Below are 16,578 nucleotides of genomic sequence, written 5' to 3' on the forward strand. Positions count from 1 at the left end.
TTCCAGTCAAAAGATTTATTGTGACTTAAAATTTAAAGAGAGTCAAATAAACACATTGCAAAATGCACTACGTTTATTGTTAAATTGATGTCAAAATTAGTCTTCATGTTGGACCATATTTGGTATAAGTATACTTCATTGTACATTGTTGCTTCCAAACAATTACATTCTTTTCCAAAACAGTCAGAAAAATATTTTTAAATGACTAACAAAACTACAACTTGATTTTATTAGAAATTTAAAAAGATTAAAAATTAGTTTTTATGCATTCTTAATAGGTAGTATGGTATATCAAAATTTTTCTGTTGACATTTCTTTTTTGGCTTACAATACAACATAGTCAGGTCACATAAAAATGTTTATTAGCCACTTCGCTTGTAAAACTGCAGAACACATACTGACAACTCTCAAAGTATTTATATTATTTTCGACCAACATTACAACAAACTAAGGTATAAAATACTCATACAATTTAAACAGACAAAATTATATTTTGTGAAGCACTTTTATATGATAAAGATATTATTTTTCTTTTATAAGAACCATCCAACAGACTCATTATTAATACCAAACATAATAGAATTATTTTATAGAATATTTCTTCTTATTCTATAGCATGAACAAAACAAATATATATTTATGTGGATAACTGAACACACAAACAAATCTCAAATAAATATTTAAAAAAATACGTAAAGAGATGAGTGAAATTTATCACATCATTTCTGTTCCAAAAAGTAGATTGAAATTAAAAAAATGTATAAATTGAATATTATTATTGTTAAAAACTACAACAATTAAAGATATATATTGAAATTTAATTATGTTTACCTGTGAATCAGTGACAACACGAAAATAAAGTTAAATAAATTTGGTATTATTCATTGAATAGTAACGTATGTATATTTAACAGCAAAAGAACAGAGCATAATTTAGTTATATTCATTAATTATTAAAAATGACTACATATAATGAACGAATGAAATTTACAGGAATTTTTGATTGTGAATGTGTTGAAAAGTGTTTACTTCTTTTTGAAGGATTAAACATAATATTTGATGACAAAAGCAAGATGCTATAAAAACCTAAACGAAATATAAACACCCATATATATATAAACATTTTCGAGTTTAAATAAACGAACATTAAAAAATTACAATTTTCTTGATTTATTTGGAATTATCAACTAGTATTTTAGGATTCGCCACGCGAAATACATTGGGAACCATACTTGCTAATGTGTTGAATAGCTCTTCGGATATATCGTGAGGCAATAACAACTGGAGGGTGCTGAAAAAAGGAATTGTTAACCATGAGTAGTTTTTATTAACAAGTAATATTTTGCGTCTGGTTTTGATGCTAATTTAAAAAGACAGCAAAAAGTTGTGGGGCATTCCATATTTTGGGATAAACCAAATACTTTAAAAATACAGTCACAAAAATTTAAACAAAACAATGATGCCGCATTTTTTCAAGAGGTTGCAGACAACAGGTGCGCTGCTCGGATGAGCATAAACACTTCTGAGGTAGCCTTCGATGGAGAAAACCCACAGATAATAACCGTTATATACTAGGTGACAGTAGCGATGCTGCTGATACTTAAAATACATTCGCAAAATATATAATATACGAATAGACAGTCTTATTAGAACAAATAAACCGTAATTAGGGGGAATTGTGAGAGCAAGACGTTCCATATGGTTTAATATCTGTGGTTTTTTTCTCCCCTTTTCCTCTCCACACTTTTGAGAAAACTTTACCGAATACACGGAAACATTGTTTTTTATCTTGGTACCAGCGTTCTAAAATAAACAGTACACAAACATAGTGTACTGTACCGGTACAGTATCCCTAAAAATATTTTTAGCGGTAGTATACCGATACACTACCACTAAAAAATATTTTAGTGATACTGTACCGGAACACAACGATGATCGTAGTGTACCGCAGTCGGAACACTAAAAAATCGTAGTGTTCCGGAGTTGCACCACTAAAAAGCGTAGTCTTCCGGAATCGGAGCATTAAAATAGTAGTGTACCACATGCACAACATTAAAAAAATCGAAATCATAAAACTGATTTTAAACACTCAGCCATGCTTTTATTATTTTGTTTTTACACCTATATTCATTGACTTTTCGGTACCATAAAATAACAGGTAAATTATTTGCAAAATAACCCATTACAACGGAACCACTAAAATAAACTTTTTCGCGGAAAATTAAAATTTTCAATGTACAAATTATACAAAATATTATCCCTTCAGATTTGCTCCTTTTTTATTCTTTCTACCTGTTCCCATATTTTTCTACTTTCTTCAATGTCGCAACTAATCTAAACATATATGACGAAAAAAGTAAATACAGCTTTTATTTTCATAATATTGAATTGTATTAGTAAGTTTTGCACTATCAAGAACATCAAACATCAAATTTTTCTCGCAAATCATAAACGACAAATATGTGGTACACTACCGGTACATAATTTTTTTAATGTTCCCCCATGTGATACACAACGATTTTACGATTTCGTAGTGCTACGACTGCGGTACACTACGTTTTTCAGTGCTCCGACTGCGGTACAGTACGATTCTCGTTGTGCTCCGGTACAGTATCACTAAAATATTTTTTAAGGGTTGTGCTCCGGTACGGGACATTATCTTAGTGTAACACTCCACCTCGGAACGGTACAGAACACTACGGTACAATACCATACTGTTTATTTTCGAACGCTGCTTGCTACAAGGCCCAAAAGTGTAGGAAGGCGATTTCAATATGGATTTTGGTGTCGTTTTAGATATTTTTTAGCAGAACTAAACATACCAGCTGCAGCTTAACTCGCCGAGCCTACAGCGTTTTCTACCCCAAAGTACCAAAAGCTATATGTATATTTGTAAATCAAATAAGAAAAACTGATTTAATTAGGGCATCTAGAGGATGTGATTCTCCACAAAAACTAATAAAACAGGATGCTTTCATGCAAAGATTTCCCTCAGTCTTAGTCGTTAAATAAAAATAAAATGTCAAGATATATCATATCACGTGGCCACCGAGCAACGTCCCTAATCAACCTATTAACTGTCAGTAGATTTAACGCTGTATGTCGCCGAATTGATAGAAATGGGTTTAAGTGACCTTAAAAATTTTCTCAAAATATCCGAAGGCTAAAAAAATTCCTGCCTTTATGCTATAGTGAGTATTTATAGCTAAAGGTCTATCAAAAAATGCATCGGTTTTCAGCTACTGATACCCCCCCAACACCCAAAAAATGTGTACTAAATACGCTGTAGTTTAATATATATTTACTATCATATGCATATGATTACTTACCTCAGTTCAGCGCCACCCCAAGATGCCGATTCTATCATAAAACCCTTAGCACATTTAAATACCAATTCAGCACGACGCATGCACCATTGCACCGTCATATCTTCAGACATTTCATGTCGCAATAAAGCCGGTATTGTTAGAGTTGTAACATCATGGCGACTTGCTGTCTTGAGGATGTTGCGTAAACCCAATATCACAGGATGTCTTGAGTTAATTTCACTTGGAGAATTTATTGGTTCATCTGAGATTAAGTGGAAGATAACATGCGACTGCGATAGATTGGAATGTTTAGTAATGAAAAAGTCGCCAGTTTTTAATTTTGCACTAGTCTTAACGGGTGAGTTAGTAGCACTACTTTGAACCGATGGATTTATGACACCAGAGACGATGCCATCATTCTCACCACCCTCTGTACTGCCTATACTAACATCAGTACTAACTGTACTTAAACTTTTAGTACTGGGAGTAGATGAAGAGTTGAGGAGATTCAATTGGCGAATTTGCTGTTCAATTTTTTCAAGTTGGTCATCAATCTAAAAAAATAAAATAAGTTTTAGTTTTTTAGTTATTTTTAAGAAAGTTATTGATTTTCCATATTACCTGATTAAAATGAAATTCTGTTGACATATTAGCATTTTTTATTATGTCTTTATTAGCTTGTGCCTGCACTGATGGCGTTAAAACAACAACACCGCATAGGGAACTAGAGTAGAGACCCAAAGCCATATTGAGGCCATTTAAACTGAAATGGATTAGTTAATATTTTAATTTAAATAAAATTGATAGTGTAACCTGCATCGTAATCAAGCAGGAAATGCGTATATATTCATATAATATATATTCATATTCAATAAATAGTTTTTTCCTGTTGAAGCTTCAATATATACGAGAAATACATCTGAACATTAACAGATCTTATAAAGAAGATAAAGCAAAAAGGGTTAATTCATTTGAATTTATTTTCATAATCCTGCACATTGGCCATAATAGTTATAATCAATGTCCCTATTTACTGGTCAATTTACCTTTCATCTGCATGCAATGGACTACACAAATCATTGACGTTAGCACTCAATATACGAATATTATGCATATGCTTCAGTTGGGATCCCAAATGTATGGTAAAACTTTCCTCCATTGATGGTTGTTGGGAAATGAACATAGACGAACGATTGCCCAGTGGCGTTGAAACTGGACTGGATTGAAATAATTCACTAACTTGACTTGTAATCCACTGACGATATTCATTCTTTTGATGCCCAATTTTCGCCTCCAATTCTGATTCATAGCGTTTACGAACAAAATTCTGTGTAGAATATTGTTGGGCCAATAGATTGTTTATGTCCTCCGGCGTGGTGGTTATATCTAGTTGATTAATTTTCGATTCCATTTCTTCTTGTTGTGAATTGTTCAGCGTTTCAACCTCTTTATCCATTTCTTTGGTGATACTTGCAATAACTTTAGCATATGCTCGCTCTTTCTTCAGGATCTCTTCCAGTTGGGAAGAGTGTACCAGACGATGAAAACTTTGGGCAAATATATCTTCATCTGTTGGCCCAATACGGTCTGCAAATTGTATGAGCTCCTCCTTGTAGTGACGTTCGGTATCCCGTATGATTTCCTCAACATCGATGTCATTATTTCGAACTTTTTCCAGTAGCTCATCAGCATATTCATCCCGAAATTTTTGGTTTTCAACATCAATAAACTCCTTCAGACCGCGTTTAATGGCTTTAATTTTGATTGTGCAAAATTATTTACTTAAATAAAATTATTTAAATGATTAAAAAAATTATTTATACTAACCAGCATTTTCGTCCAAGAACCTCATCATCGGATCCATTTTGGACAAGACCTGAGTCACCAATTCATCCAAACAATCATCGTATGGTATACGAATATCTAACGACACATTCTTGCAAGAACCTTCTTGGTCCTTGTAATTATAAATGAATGGCTTGGTTGTCGACTTTCCAATATCCAACATATTTTTCAATACGCCCCCAAAAAATTGAGCGATGTCTGTCCGTCTAGTTCAAAAGAACTGCAGCGTGAAAGGAACAACCAGAACTATCCTTTAGTTTACATTGAACTTTCAGTAAATCTTCTTCTTTCGCCTGCTTTGAGATTTCTCCCTTTTGTCATTTTTTAGTAAATAAAAGAAAAAATGTTTCTATTGGCATGAAGAAAAAAATAAATATTTCCAAATTACAAATGCCAATGAATATAAAGTTTTATTGTTTATAATTGAATAATATTTATTATTGATATGAACGCCAAAACCGAAACGGACGATTGAACTCGATGGAACTGAACTAAAACGATCCGTTTTGAGAACTAGATTGTTCAACTAATGGTAAAAGAACTCAGGTAGATCCATCAAACTTGTTAAAAAGTTTTGTAAAAACTAAGTAGATTTTTTAATATTTTCTTATACGACGTCAGTCGCTAATTTTTCATTCAATTTTTCAATCCCAAATTTGGTTTGACAGTTCACTGTCACAGAAGCTGTGTCGATGCGGTAGAAGAATACAGGCTGTCGCATCGACGCAGCTGCTGGAGACTACCAAACCAATTTTGGAATTGACATTTTTGAATGAAAAACTATTAAAATTTCCTAATTTTTTTAATGCATATCATTACAACCTCCAATAGGAAAACATATACAAATCTACTTATTTTTGAAGAAACATTTAAAAAGTTTTGACATATCAATGTTTCCAAGTGTTGATGCATCTACCTGCATCCCTCAATCATTGACTACCTGCTTTTACCACGATTTTCTAGCATTTGGGTGAGGTGTTTAGAGATTTGGACCTACAGCTAACAACTTTACATACAGGGGTATGATATGAAAGCGTTAAAATCAAATATTTTAAGAGCTATTCTTCTGCATTTTAAATTTAATAATCCGAATTAAAAATTGAAATTTTTTAAATAAAAATAATTTATTGAAAATTAATTGTTTTGTTTACATTTTTGGAAATATTACTCTGACACTTGTATTACATAAAAAACAACAACACTTGCTGTTACCTGAATTAATCTACCGTAGTGTACATGGTACTGTACCGTAGTGTTCTGCACCGTTCCGAGGTGAAGTGGTACACTAAGATAATGTAGCGTACCGGAGCACAACCCTTAAAAAAATATTTTAGTGATACTGTACCGGAGCATAACGAGAATCGTACTGTACCGTAGTCGGAGCACTACAAAATCGTTGTGTTCCAGATGGCGGAACATTAAAAAAATAATGTACCGGTAGCATGGTAGAAGAATATAGGTAGACGCGTCGACACAGCTGCTGGTACAATGAACTGTCAAACAACTTTTGAAATTGAAAATGTTGAATGAAAAATTATTTAAATTTGTTAAAATTGTTAAAAAAAACGCGCTCCCAAGCGTTGATGCATCTACCTGTATTCTTCTGCCATGACCGGTAGTGTACCACACATGGTAGAAGAATATAGGTAGACGCGTCGACACAGCTGCTTGGACAATGAACTGTCAAACCAATTTTGGAATTGAAAATGTTGAATGAAAAATTATTTAAATTTGTAAATAATGTTGAAAAACGCTAATTATAAAAGCTTCCGAATGACGTAGTATAAGAAAGTATATAAAAATCTACTTATATTTGAAAAACCATTTAAATTTTTTTTGACATATCAATGCTCCCTAGCATTGACGCATCTACCTGTATTCTTCTGCCATGGTACCACACATGGTACAATGAATTCAAGGTAGGGCAGAACTACCATATGATTTAATTTTTTTATTTTTCTGGCTTAATATGTCAACTTCATTTGTTTATGTATGTGTTTTCTTTTCAATAACAAAAAAAATGGTCAGAAAATATTCAAATTCGGGTGTTTTCAAAATGCTTATTGCAACGAATGCATCGACAAAATCTACAATTTTTGTCGCGAAATAAACCATAAGAGATATATAGAACATGATTTTGAAATGAAACTTTGACCATTCATTCAGTTTTCGCGGTTTTAAATTATTTATTCAAAATCAATGCAACAAGTTGTTTGCTTTTTTATTTTTTTGATAGTAATTCTGACATTACAAACCAAACAGGTAGACCTCTATACTTGCAATTTTTTCAAAGTTGACCTACCTTCTCTTCATTGTACCATGGTACCACATATGTGTCGTTTACGATTTGTGAGAAAAATTAGATGTTTAATGTTTCTTTGATAATGCAAAAACTACTTATAAAATTCAATATTATGAAAATAAAAGCAGAATTTATTTTATTTGCCATGTGTGTTTAGATTGGTTGCGAAATTGAAGAAAGTAGAAAAATATGGAAATAGGTAGAAAGAATAAAAAAGGAGCAAATCTGAAGTGATAATATTTTGTATTTAACCAATGAAAATTGTAATGTTTAGTTTTCTACGAAAATAATTTACCTGTTATTTTGTGGTACCAAAAAAAATCAATGAATGTAGGCGTAAAAAACTAAATATCTTACAAAGTATGGCTGAGTGTTTTAAATCAGTTTTATGATTTCGATTTTTTAATGTGGTGCATGTGGTACACTACGATTTTTTAATGCTCCGATTGCGAAACACTACGGTACAATACGATTTTTTAGTGTCCCGACTACGATTTTTAGCGCTCCGACTGTGGTACACTACGATCATCGTTGTGTTGCGGTACAGTATCACTAAAATATTTTTTAGTGGTAGTGTACCGGTCATGATAGAAGAATATAGGTAGATGCATCAACGCTTGGGAACATGTATTTTTCTACGACGGTGCCGGTACACTGCCGCTAAAATTTTTTTAATGATACTGTACCGGTACAGTACACTATGTGTACTGTTTTTTTTTCGATCACTGATGTATTGTTTTAAACAAGGTGTATTAAATGTTGTAAGGTGTTAAATGTAAATGGACCATGACGGTCCACGTTTTCGTATAGCCCCCATGTAACGGCATCTCTCGATATTCGGTATTTTCATGATTTTAGCAACATTATTTACCGAAATTATTTAAAATTTCTTACAGCCTATGACAAAAATTGTTGTATGCAGGTCCATGTCTTCGTATAGCCCCCATTTAACGGTACCTCCCGATACTCGATACCGGAATTGTAACATATTTCGTATTTAAATATCGTACTGGATACTACAGCCTATGACAAAAAATTTGTATGTAGGTTTACGTTTTCGTATATCCCTCATATAACAGTATATCTCGATATTCGGTATTTTTATGGTTTTAGCGGCATTATTCACCGGAATTGTTTCAAATTTGGTATTTGAAGTTCGTGATAGGTACTACAGCCTATGACCAAAACTTTCGTAAGCAGGGCCACGTGTTCGTATAGTCTCCATATAACAGTTTTCATTTAAGTGGTACTTTTTTTAAATTTTGTTCACCAAATGGTGGAGGGTATTAGAAGTTCGGCCGGGCGAACTTAGCTGCTTTTTTATTTGTCCATGTTTGTTTGTGAGTAAATTTGGGGTTTGAGAGTAAACTTTTTTTATCACAAAATTGTGCAATTTGTTACACATTTCATTTATTTTGAAACCAAATTTGAAATAATTTCAAATTATTGTATTTTTTATTCAAAACAATACACACATATACACAAAATGTGTTTATGTTTTGACAGAATAAGGACACAAAAAGAAAAAAATTGTATTTAGGGAGTACCTTCTGTAATTATGCCATGGAGATACCGTTTTTGGCGGTAATATGATCTAAGTTAAAATCGGGCTAAAGGCTATTTCTTCACATTGATGTCAAAAGATAATGGCTGAGTATTGCTACTGCCGATGCCGCCAGTCGGAACTTAAGGACTTTTTGCCTGATGTCGCTGCTGTTGTGTTCACAGCAGCCTGTTTTCATAGAAAGGGGAAATTACCAGAAAGAGGACCAACATATCACATATTCATTGGAGACGTAAAGTTGGTAGAAAATATTGAATGCTCGAAGTTTGAAGAATATCGAACATTGATTTCACACCTTCCCAGAGATATTATTCAAAATGGTGACCATTCGTGAGGAAGATACGCTGACGAGTGAGCCAATAATGTCCACAGTCGCACATGACCTAAGTTCTTTATATATTAAAATGTGTAAAGTTTGAACTACTTAGGGCATTTTTATTTAGCAACATTTTGAATGTTAATTTTTTTTGAAGGGGGGAGATAGCAGAAGAAGTAGACAATAACGGCCACCTCCCAACTTCATCTAATTTTGACATAAATATTACGATGTTCCAAATCGTACTCTTTTTTCTCGAGAACTATCGTGTGGACCAGCCGGACGAATATTTCTAGATCGACTCTAAATGTTCATGTGTGGTACAACAAAATCAAGATAGGACTACGATACTCATGGTAAAATTAATGAAGTCAAGTCATTTCAATTAATAATTATACCCATCTCTGCGTTTTCTGTAAATTATCTTGTCAAATTTCACTGAATACAATAAAATGTTACCATCTTCGATTTGTGTATATACAATGGATTTAAAAATATGCATTTTGACAATGAGATGTTGTCAAATTAATAATTTTGAAAAAATTGCAAACATATTAGAGCACGATACCATATGATTTTCATTTTTTATTTTCTTGGCTAAATAAAAAATGGATAACTAAAAAACGTTAATTTTATATTGAAGAACTTAATTGAAGTTTTATTTTACAATTGTAGAAGGTTTAAAAGTATATTTGACACTATAAAACTCGGGCGCAGAGTTGCATTTTCCTAGTATATTTGAAGTTCTTCAACCTTTCTTATTGTACCGTGGATGCCACTGTGAAAATAAATGCAATGACTACCAGTTTCACCTCTGAAAAAATGAATTTATTCTAAAGAAAGATGTAATAGATGGTAATGCGAAAATATAGCACCATTTTCGGCTGGTTATTCTGGTTTTGTAATCTATAAAGACAGGCATTTTATTTTAATGAAATGTCATTCCTTGACATCACAAGAACAACAGCACCGATAAAGATTAATTTAAAATGAATGGTATAAAATGTCCATTTAATAGATTTATGCCCAAAAAAAGATAAATAAAATGTTTCTCCCTGTTTTTAGGTGCCAAAGAAGACGGAAATAATACATTTGTGAGTTATCGTTACTATTATTTTTTCATAAAACAACAAATCGCGCAAAATTAATGAGGGCCTAGCAACATTTTGGGCTGGATTCTTGTCTTATGAGAATATGAAACGAAAATTTTTTTCTTATAAAACGTTTATTTGACATTTCTTTCCTTTATAAAAGAATTCATTATTTTTCCGCTGTTCCAGAACTTTTTTCTGCGACAGCGGCTTTTTTCCTCTATAACATTGAAAAAAATTGCAAAATTTTTTAATTGCAAAAATGACAGTTTGTACCGTCAGTTGTGTTGTTGCGGCTACCTGCATTACCATATAACTGTTACATTAAGGTAGCAGCAAAAGCAAGCTGGTTTGATTGTACTATTTGTAACAGGAAACAATTGGTTATCGTAGGAACTTGTTTTTATTTTAGTACAAGCTTTCAGCTTTCTACTAAATTTAATGTCAAAATACATTATTGTGATTGAAATCATAAAACGAAAAATAAACTTGTAAAAAAGTAGCATAGGTGGAAATACATAAGGCGCTTTTTTTGGCTGGCTTATGTCATCGGCTGGCTTCTTCGTAGAATAAAAATCGTGTTAATAATGTAGCTAATGTAGGCAACATTATATCGGGGCTATACAAAGACCTGGACTTGAATGGACAATTTTCTGTCACAGGCTGTAGCATGGTACAATGAAGAGAAGGTAGGCCAACTTGTAATGTCAGAATTAGTATCAAAACAATAAAAAATCAAACAACTTGTTGCATTTATTTTGAATAAATAATTGAAATCCGCGATAACTGAATGAAAGGTCAACACTTCTTTTCAAAATCATGTACTATATATCTCTAAAGTATTATTTCGCTACAAAAACTCTGGATTTTGTCGATGCATACGTTGAAATAAACATTTTGAAAACACCCGAATTTGAATGTTTTCTGAACAATTTTATTGTCATTGAAAAGAAAACACACACATAAACAAATAAAGATGACATATTAAGCCAAGAAAATAAAAAAACTAAAACCATATGGTTTCATAGCCCTACCTTGATATCATTGTACCATGGGCTGCAGTACCTATTACGAATTTCAAATACGAAATTTCAGACAATTTCGGTGAATATTGTACCTAAAATCGTAAAAATACCGCATACAGGGAGGTACTGATATATGGGGCCCTTATGCGACGTAAATCGGTGGTTGTTAAAATATGAATTTTTCAACAATGTTTACAAATTTCAATAATTTTTCATTCAACTTTTTCAATTCCAAAATCGATTTGACAGTTCATTGTCCCAGCAGCTGTGAGACTATACCATGATTTGAGACTATAAGACTCCAACACAGAGCTGAATTTCTCTAGTTTCTTTGAAGTTGAGCAACAGTTCTTATTAAACCATGCTCCATACTAGGTATAGTGGAGGGTATAAAAATCAGTTTTGTTTTTTTAACGTTAAATCCTATTTTTTTTTTTTATATGATGATAGTTATAGCTGACAGTTATACATAAGCAGCTTGCCGTTATGGCTAGGCATTCTAATGTCAAATTTTAAAGAACAACGACGAAGACTAGGAATTTTTCATGGTACAATGAAATAAAGGTAACCTCATTTCAAATTAGCATTCCCAACTCAGCATTTTCTGTAATTTACCTTGTCAAAATTTATGGCATAAAAAACAGTTCCCATCTCCAATTTTGTGTGTATACAATGGATTTATGAAAACAGATTTTGATAATGAGATGTCAAATGTTTAAATTTAAAAAAATAGTAAATATATGACTACATGACTTTACCTTCCTAATTCTTCCATGGAATTTTTATTCAATTTAATAATTGAAATAGCAATCGACACTAGCATTACGTTGTTCAATTGTACTTGTTGTAGATTCAGGTAGTCGCAGCGACACAGCTGCTGGAACAATGAAGTGAAAGCTGTTAATATGAATTAAGTTTCAACAAAATTTGAAAATTTTCAAAGTTATTTTCTTTTTTACTCAAAATAATATGTATACATACAAAATGTGTACATATGTATATGCCTTTACATTACAAGACTACCGAAAGAAACAATTTTATTCAGGCAATTAAATGCCAGAACCTGCAAGAATCTACTAGTTTTGCAATTTTTTCCGATATCATAAAGAGAAATCGGTTATTTTTGTTAAAACTTTTACATTTTTGCAGCTCTAAAACAGATGAATTAATTCAACTAAACCAAAAAGATGTTTTTAATAAAAATGAAGGTAAAAAATAAATCTACCTATATTCTTCTACCATGGTACTCTCCTTATTTTCAGTTAGCAATCCTCGTGGATGGTGTTCTTGTTAATTTCAACAAAATTTAAAACAGGCGCGCTTCAATATAGCTGTCAGCAAAAACAGCTGAAGGCCACCTAATCAAAAGTGTTTTGCACTAAATGGTTGCGTCTGTTTAGTCTTGCGTGCACACTTATACAAAAACATTAAACAGATTTATCGTACAACACATAAAACACAACACATTAATCACAAATATATTTTAAAACCATAAGGTATCCTTTTACATGTGATAGGTTTAATTGTCATATGTTTCTGGCTTAATATTTTAAAGAATCGGTGGAGAATTTGGAATACGAAATTTGAAATAGTTTGATATCTTATGCTACATTTAAATTGTCTATACTTGACAATTATTTATTTATTCCCACTATTAAGTTGACAGTGCAATTCGTTGTTATCCAGTTTTCTCACACGTTCGTCGGATTGCAGGTTTTCCATGTTATTGTTTGTTAGCATGTTGATGTTTTTTTCTGCTGCTGCTATCGTGCAAATACAATACACAAGAGAAATTCCGAACCCTGCCACATAGAAAAAATCAAGAACCCCAACAAACGCTGGCTGCATCAAGTTCTGAAAAACGCAAAGAAAAACTAAATACCTAACTTAAAAAGTGAAAAAGAGGAAAATTGCGTGACGGATATTATAAAACGGACGAAAAACTGAGCACTATACAAATGGAAGTTAACTTAGAGGCAGTCAAAGATGATGGGAATACACAGAAAGGTAGCAAAAACGAAGTGGATAAATCATTGGCCGAAATGCAAGTTTTACCAACTAGTGCTGCGGTGACGGCAATAAATCAAGGCGATTCAACGGCAACGACAGTTACAACTGTGCTATCTTCAAAAGCTCTCAAGAGATGTTTAAGCGTACCAATACCGCGATCGCAACCCCCTTCTAGGGAAGTTTCACCTGTTCCAGTATTCAATATATTTGCTCCTCGAGGACGAAGGTATTCAGCAAGTTACAGCCCAGCCAGATGTGCTGGATCTGGAGGAGCAGCAACAAGCGCTGGCAACAATAATGGAGGTGGACAATCAACACGATGTGTTACACCTCGCATATCACAACTGAGACAGGAAGAATGCGTGGATGGCTTGAATTCAAGGGAAGTTAATCATGAACGAGAGGTACATAGTGCCATACAAATATCACAAAGCTGGGAAGATCTTTCTTTGGTTGCGGAGAACTGGTCATGCAAGTCATCAGATGAGTTAACCAATTCTTTACAAGTTGTTGTTGGGGGTACATTACCTAATAACGGCAGTGGAGGTTGCTCCAGCCCAAGTCCTACAAACAATCGTGCCAATTTACGTCTTCCATATGGCTTATCGCCATCTCCAACTCGACGTAGTACCTTTGCCACACGACGCTCAATGTCTCCCATAGCTATCAGACCATCACAGTTAGGTCCAGTCAAACGAAAATTTGAATTGGATGAACAGCCATCATCCATTGGTAGTACTTGGAATTCCCTTTACTCTCAGCCTCCAAGCAAGAAAATGTTTTGCGAAAGTCGGGGGTCGTCTCCAATATGCCAATCGCCTTCAAGTTCGGTGTGCCCAAGTCCTGACTCGGGCACTGGTACATATGATGGACGCATCACACCGAAATTATTGATTTCAAAATTATATACACACAATCAAAATTCCTGCATGAACCAAAACAACTCTGCCTGTTCGTCGCCAATGTCGTCTTCATCGTTCGGTGGAGATGTAATCGAATCCGGCTCGACATTAGCTAGCAATTCATGCTCTTCGTCATCATCCTCTTCATCGAATGCCCTATCAGGAGCATCTAATAACAGTGAACCCATGTCTGTGGGTAACAGCAACAGTTTAGACGAAGGCATTTCTATTAATGAAAAACTTCTACGCGAATCCTTGCCACCCGTCATACAGGATGAATCTACCCTAATGGATATTATAAAACCACATGCAACTGCATTAGATGAATGTTGCAACAAAATGATAATTGAAACCACAACAAATGCATTGGAAGATAAAATGTAAGCTTTCTCCCTGTGGATCGTACCTACCAACCAACATGGAATATTTGAAATGACACAAAATCAGAAATACTAGATATTAGTTAGTTATTTACTTATTAAACCATTTTTTGAAATGCTTTTTAGGAAATATTCAAGTGAAACTTTACCGTATAAGCAGTAGTAACCATGCTTAAACGTCCCCTTACACGTGTCTGTCTGTAGAAACTTGTTAACAAAATTGTCTTTAACATGGTAAATTTATTATTTGTTTACGGACGGATGTTTGAAACCAAGGTTCAAACTATTGCGCTATAAGCCTTACTTAATCCCTTTTCTGCTTATCTACAGATTTGCAAAATTCACCATACATTAAAGAATGTTCGAATAACTTTTTGATTTGAAATTTCAGTCTGTGTACATTACTCTAGTATTCTATAAAAAATTGTACCTATTTGAAATTTGTTCGAAATTTTCAGCAGATTGCATTCTTTATTTGTACAACATCAAATCAAAGATGATTCATTTAATATTCCGTTGCCATTATTCATCCGTATTTAAATAAAAAATATATATATATATATATATATATATATATATATATATATATATATATATATATATATATATATATCATATGTATAAATTATGTATAACTCTTTTTAGTTGTATTTAACCATATGTTTAAAATTTGATGTAGTTTTCAGATGTATTAAACGCGAATACGCATCGTTCTCATCTCATCCCTCCTTTCCTTCCTATCATCAAATTATTATAATTATTTTTGCACATCAAGCTTATGTTTTGTGTAACGTTTGTTCTAATCGATAAATTTTACTCTTATCTAAGATAATTAAAAAAAACAATTTGTTTTTCTTTGTATAATAATGCCTATTATTTAGATGTTTTAATGTCCCCCGTGCGCTTTAATAATATTGATAATGGTTAAGTTTATGGTCCCTATATTTAGAAACTATTTCGAATTAGTAAAAAAATAAAATTTGTGAAAATATTCAAAACAATAAAACGATGTTGGTTTATGTTTGATATTTTAAGATATTGTATTTAAATTATCCTAGGTCTTACATTTTCGCAGTAAATGATATGGGTAAATTAAAGTGTACGCAAAAGTAAGTCCGCAACAGACTTTGACCCATGGTACAATGAAGAGAAGGTAGGTCAACTTTGAAAAAATTGCAAGTATAGAGGTCTACCTGTTTGGCTTGTAATGTCAGAATTGCTATGAAAACAATAAAAAAGCAAACAACTTGTTGCATTGATTTTGAATAAATAATTTAAAACCGCGAAAACTGAATAAAAGGTCAACATTTCTTTTCAAAATCATGTTCTATATATCTCTTATGGTTTATTTCGCGACAAAAACTGTAGACTTTGTCGATGCATACGTTGCAATAAGCATTTTAAAAACACCCGAATTTAAATATTTTGTGAACAATTTTTTTATTATTGAAAAGAAGACACACACATAAGCAAATGAAGTTGACATATTAAGCCAGAAAAATAAAAAAATTGAAATCATATGGTAGTTCTGCCCTACCTTGAAATCATTGTACCATGCTTTGACCATTAGACCTATCCGGGACTTACATCGACCGGGAACTTTTATTAGAAATTTTTTACAGATTCAATCAGTAATAAAGAAGCCTTGGATACCAATAATACATTACAAAGTTCTCTAGTTTATTAAATACTAGCTGGCCCGGTCCGCGTTGCCGGCCCGTACTTTTAGTCAATAATGCTAATTTTTTAAAGCCAAATTGAACACAGATCTGAATTATGTAAGCGGCACATTTTTTTCTTATAAGTAATTTCTAAATAGAAATAAACATTCATTGC

The 16,578-nt window shown here is 32.8% G+C and overlaps 2 protein-coding genes across 2 annotated transcripts; one reads left to right on the forward strand and one right to left on the reverse strand.

The window, feature by feature from the left end:
- Nucleotides 1-1,153: 1,153 nt before the first annotated feature.
- Nucleotides 1,154-5,630, reverse strand: LOC101891068 (protein C12orf4 homolog). The gene is made up of 5 exons (XM_005186817.4): nt 5,135-5,630; nt 4,354-5,059; nt 3,929-4,070; nt 3,329-3,861; nt 1,154-1,290 (listed from the first exon to the last, which is right to left on the reverse strand). The coding sequence occupies exons 1-5, from the start codon at nt 5,313-5,315 to the stop codon at nt 1,170-1,172; spliced, it is 1,683 nt and encodes a 560-aa protein (XP_005186874.2). The 5' UTR covers nt 5,316-5,630; the 3' UTR covers nt 1,154-1,169.
- Nucleotides 5,631-13,019: 7,389 nt separating this feature from the next.
- On the forward strand, nt 13,020-15,295 carry LOC131806789 (P2R1A-PPP2R2A-interacting phosphatase regulator 1-like). Its single transcript, XM_059131459.1, has one exon. The coding sequence runs from the start codon at nt 13,409-13,411 to the stop codon at nt 14,744-14,746; it is 1,338 nt and encodes a 445-aa protein (XP_058987442.1). The 5' UTR covers nt 13,020-13,408; the 3' UTR covers nt 14,747-15,295.
- The last annotated feature ends 1,283 nt before the right edge of the window (nt 15,296-16,578 follow it).

The sequence above is a fragment of the Musca domestica genome, unplaced genomic scaffold, assembly GCF_030504385.1.
Source record: "Musca domestica strain aabys unplaced genomic scaffold, Musca_domestica.polishedcontigs.V.1.1 89, whole genome shotgun sequence".
Taxonomy (NCBI): Eukaryota; Metazoa; Arthropoda; class Insecta; order Diptera; family Muscidae; genus Musca; species Musca domestica.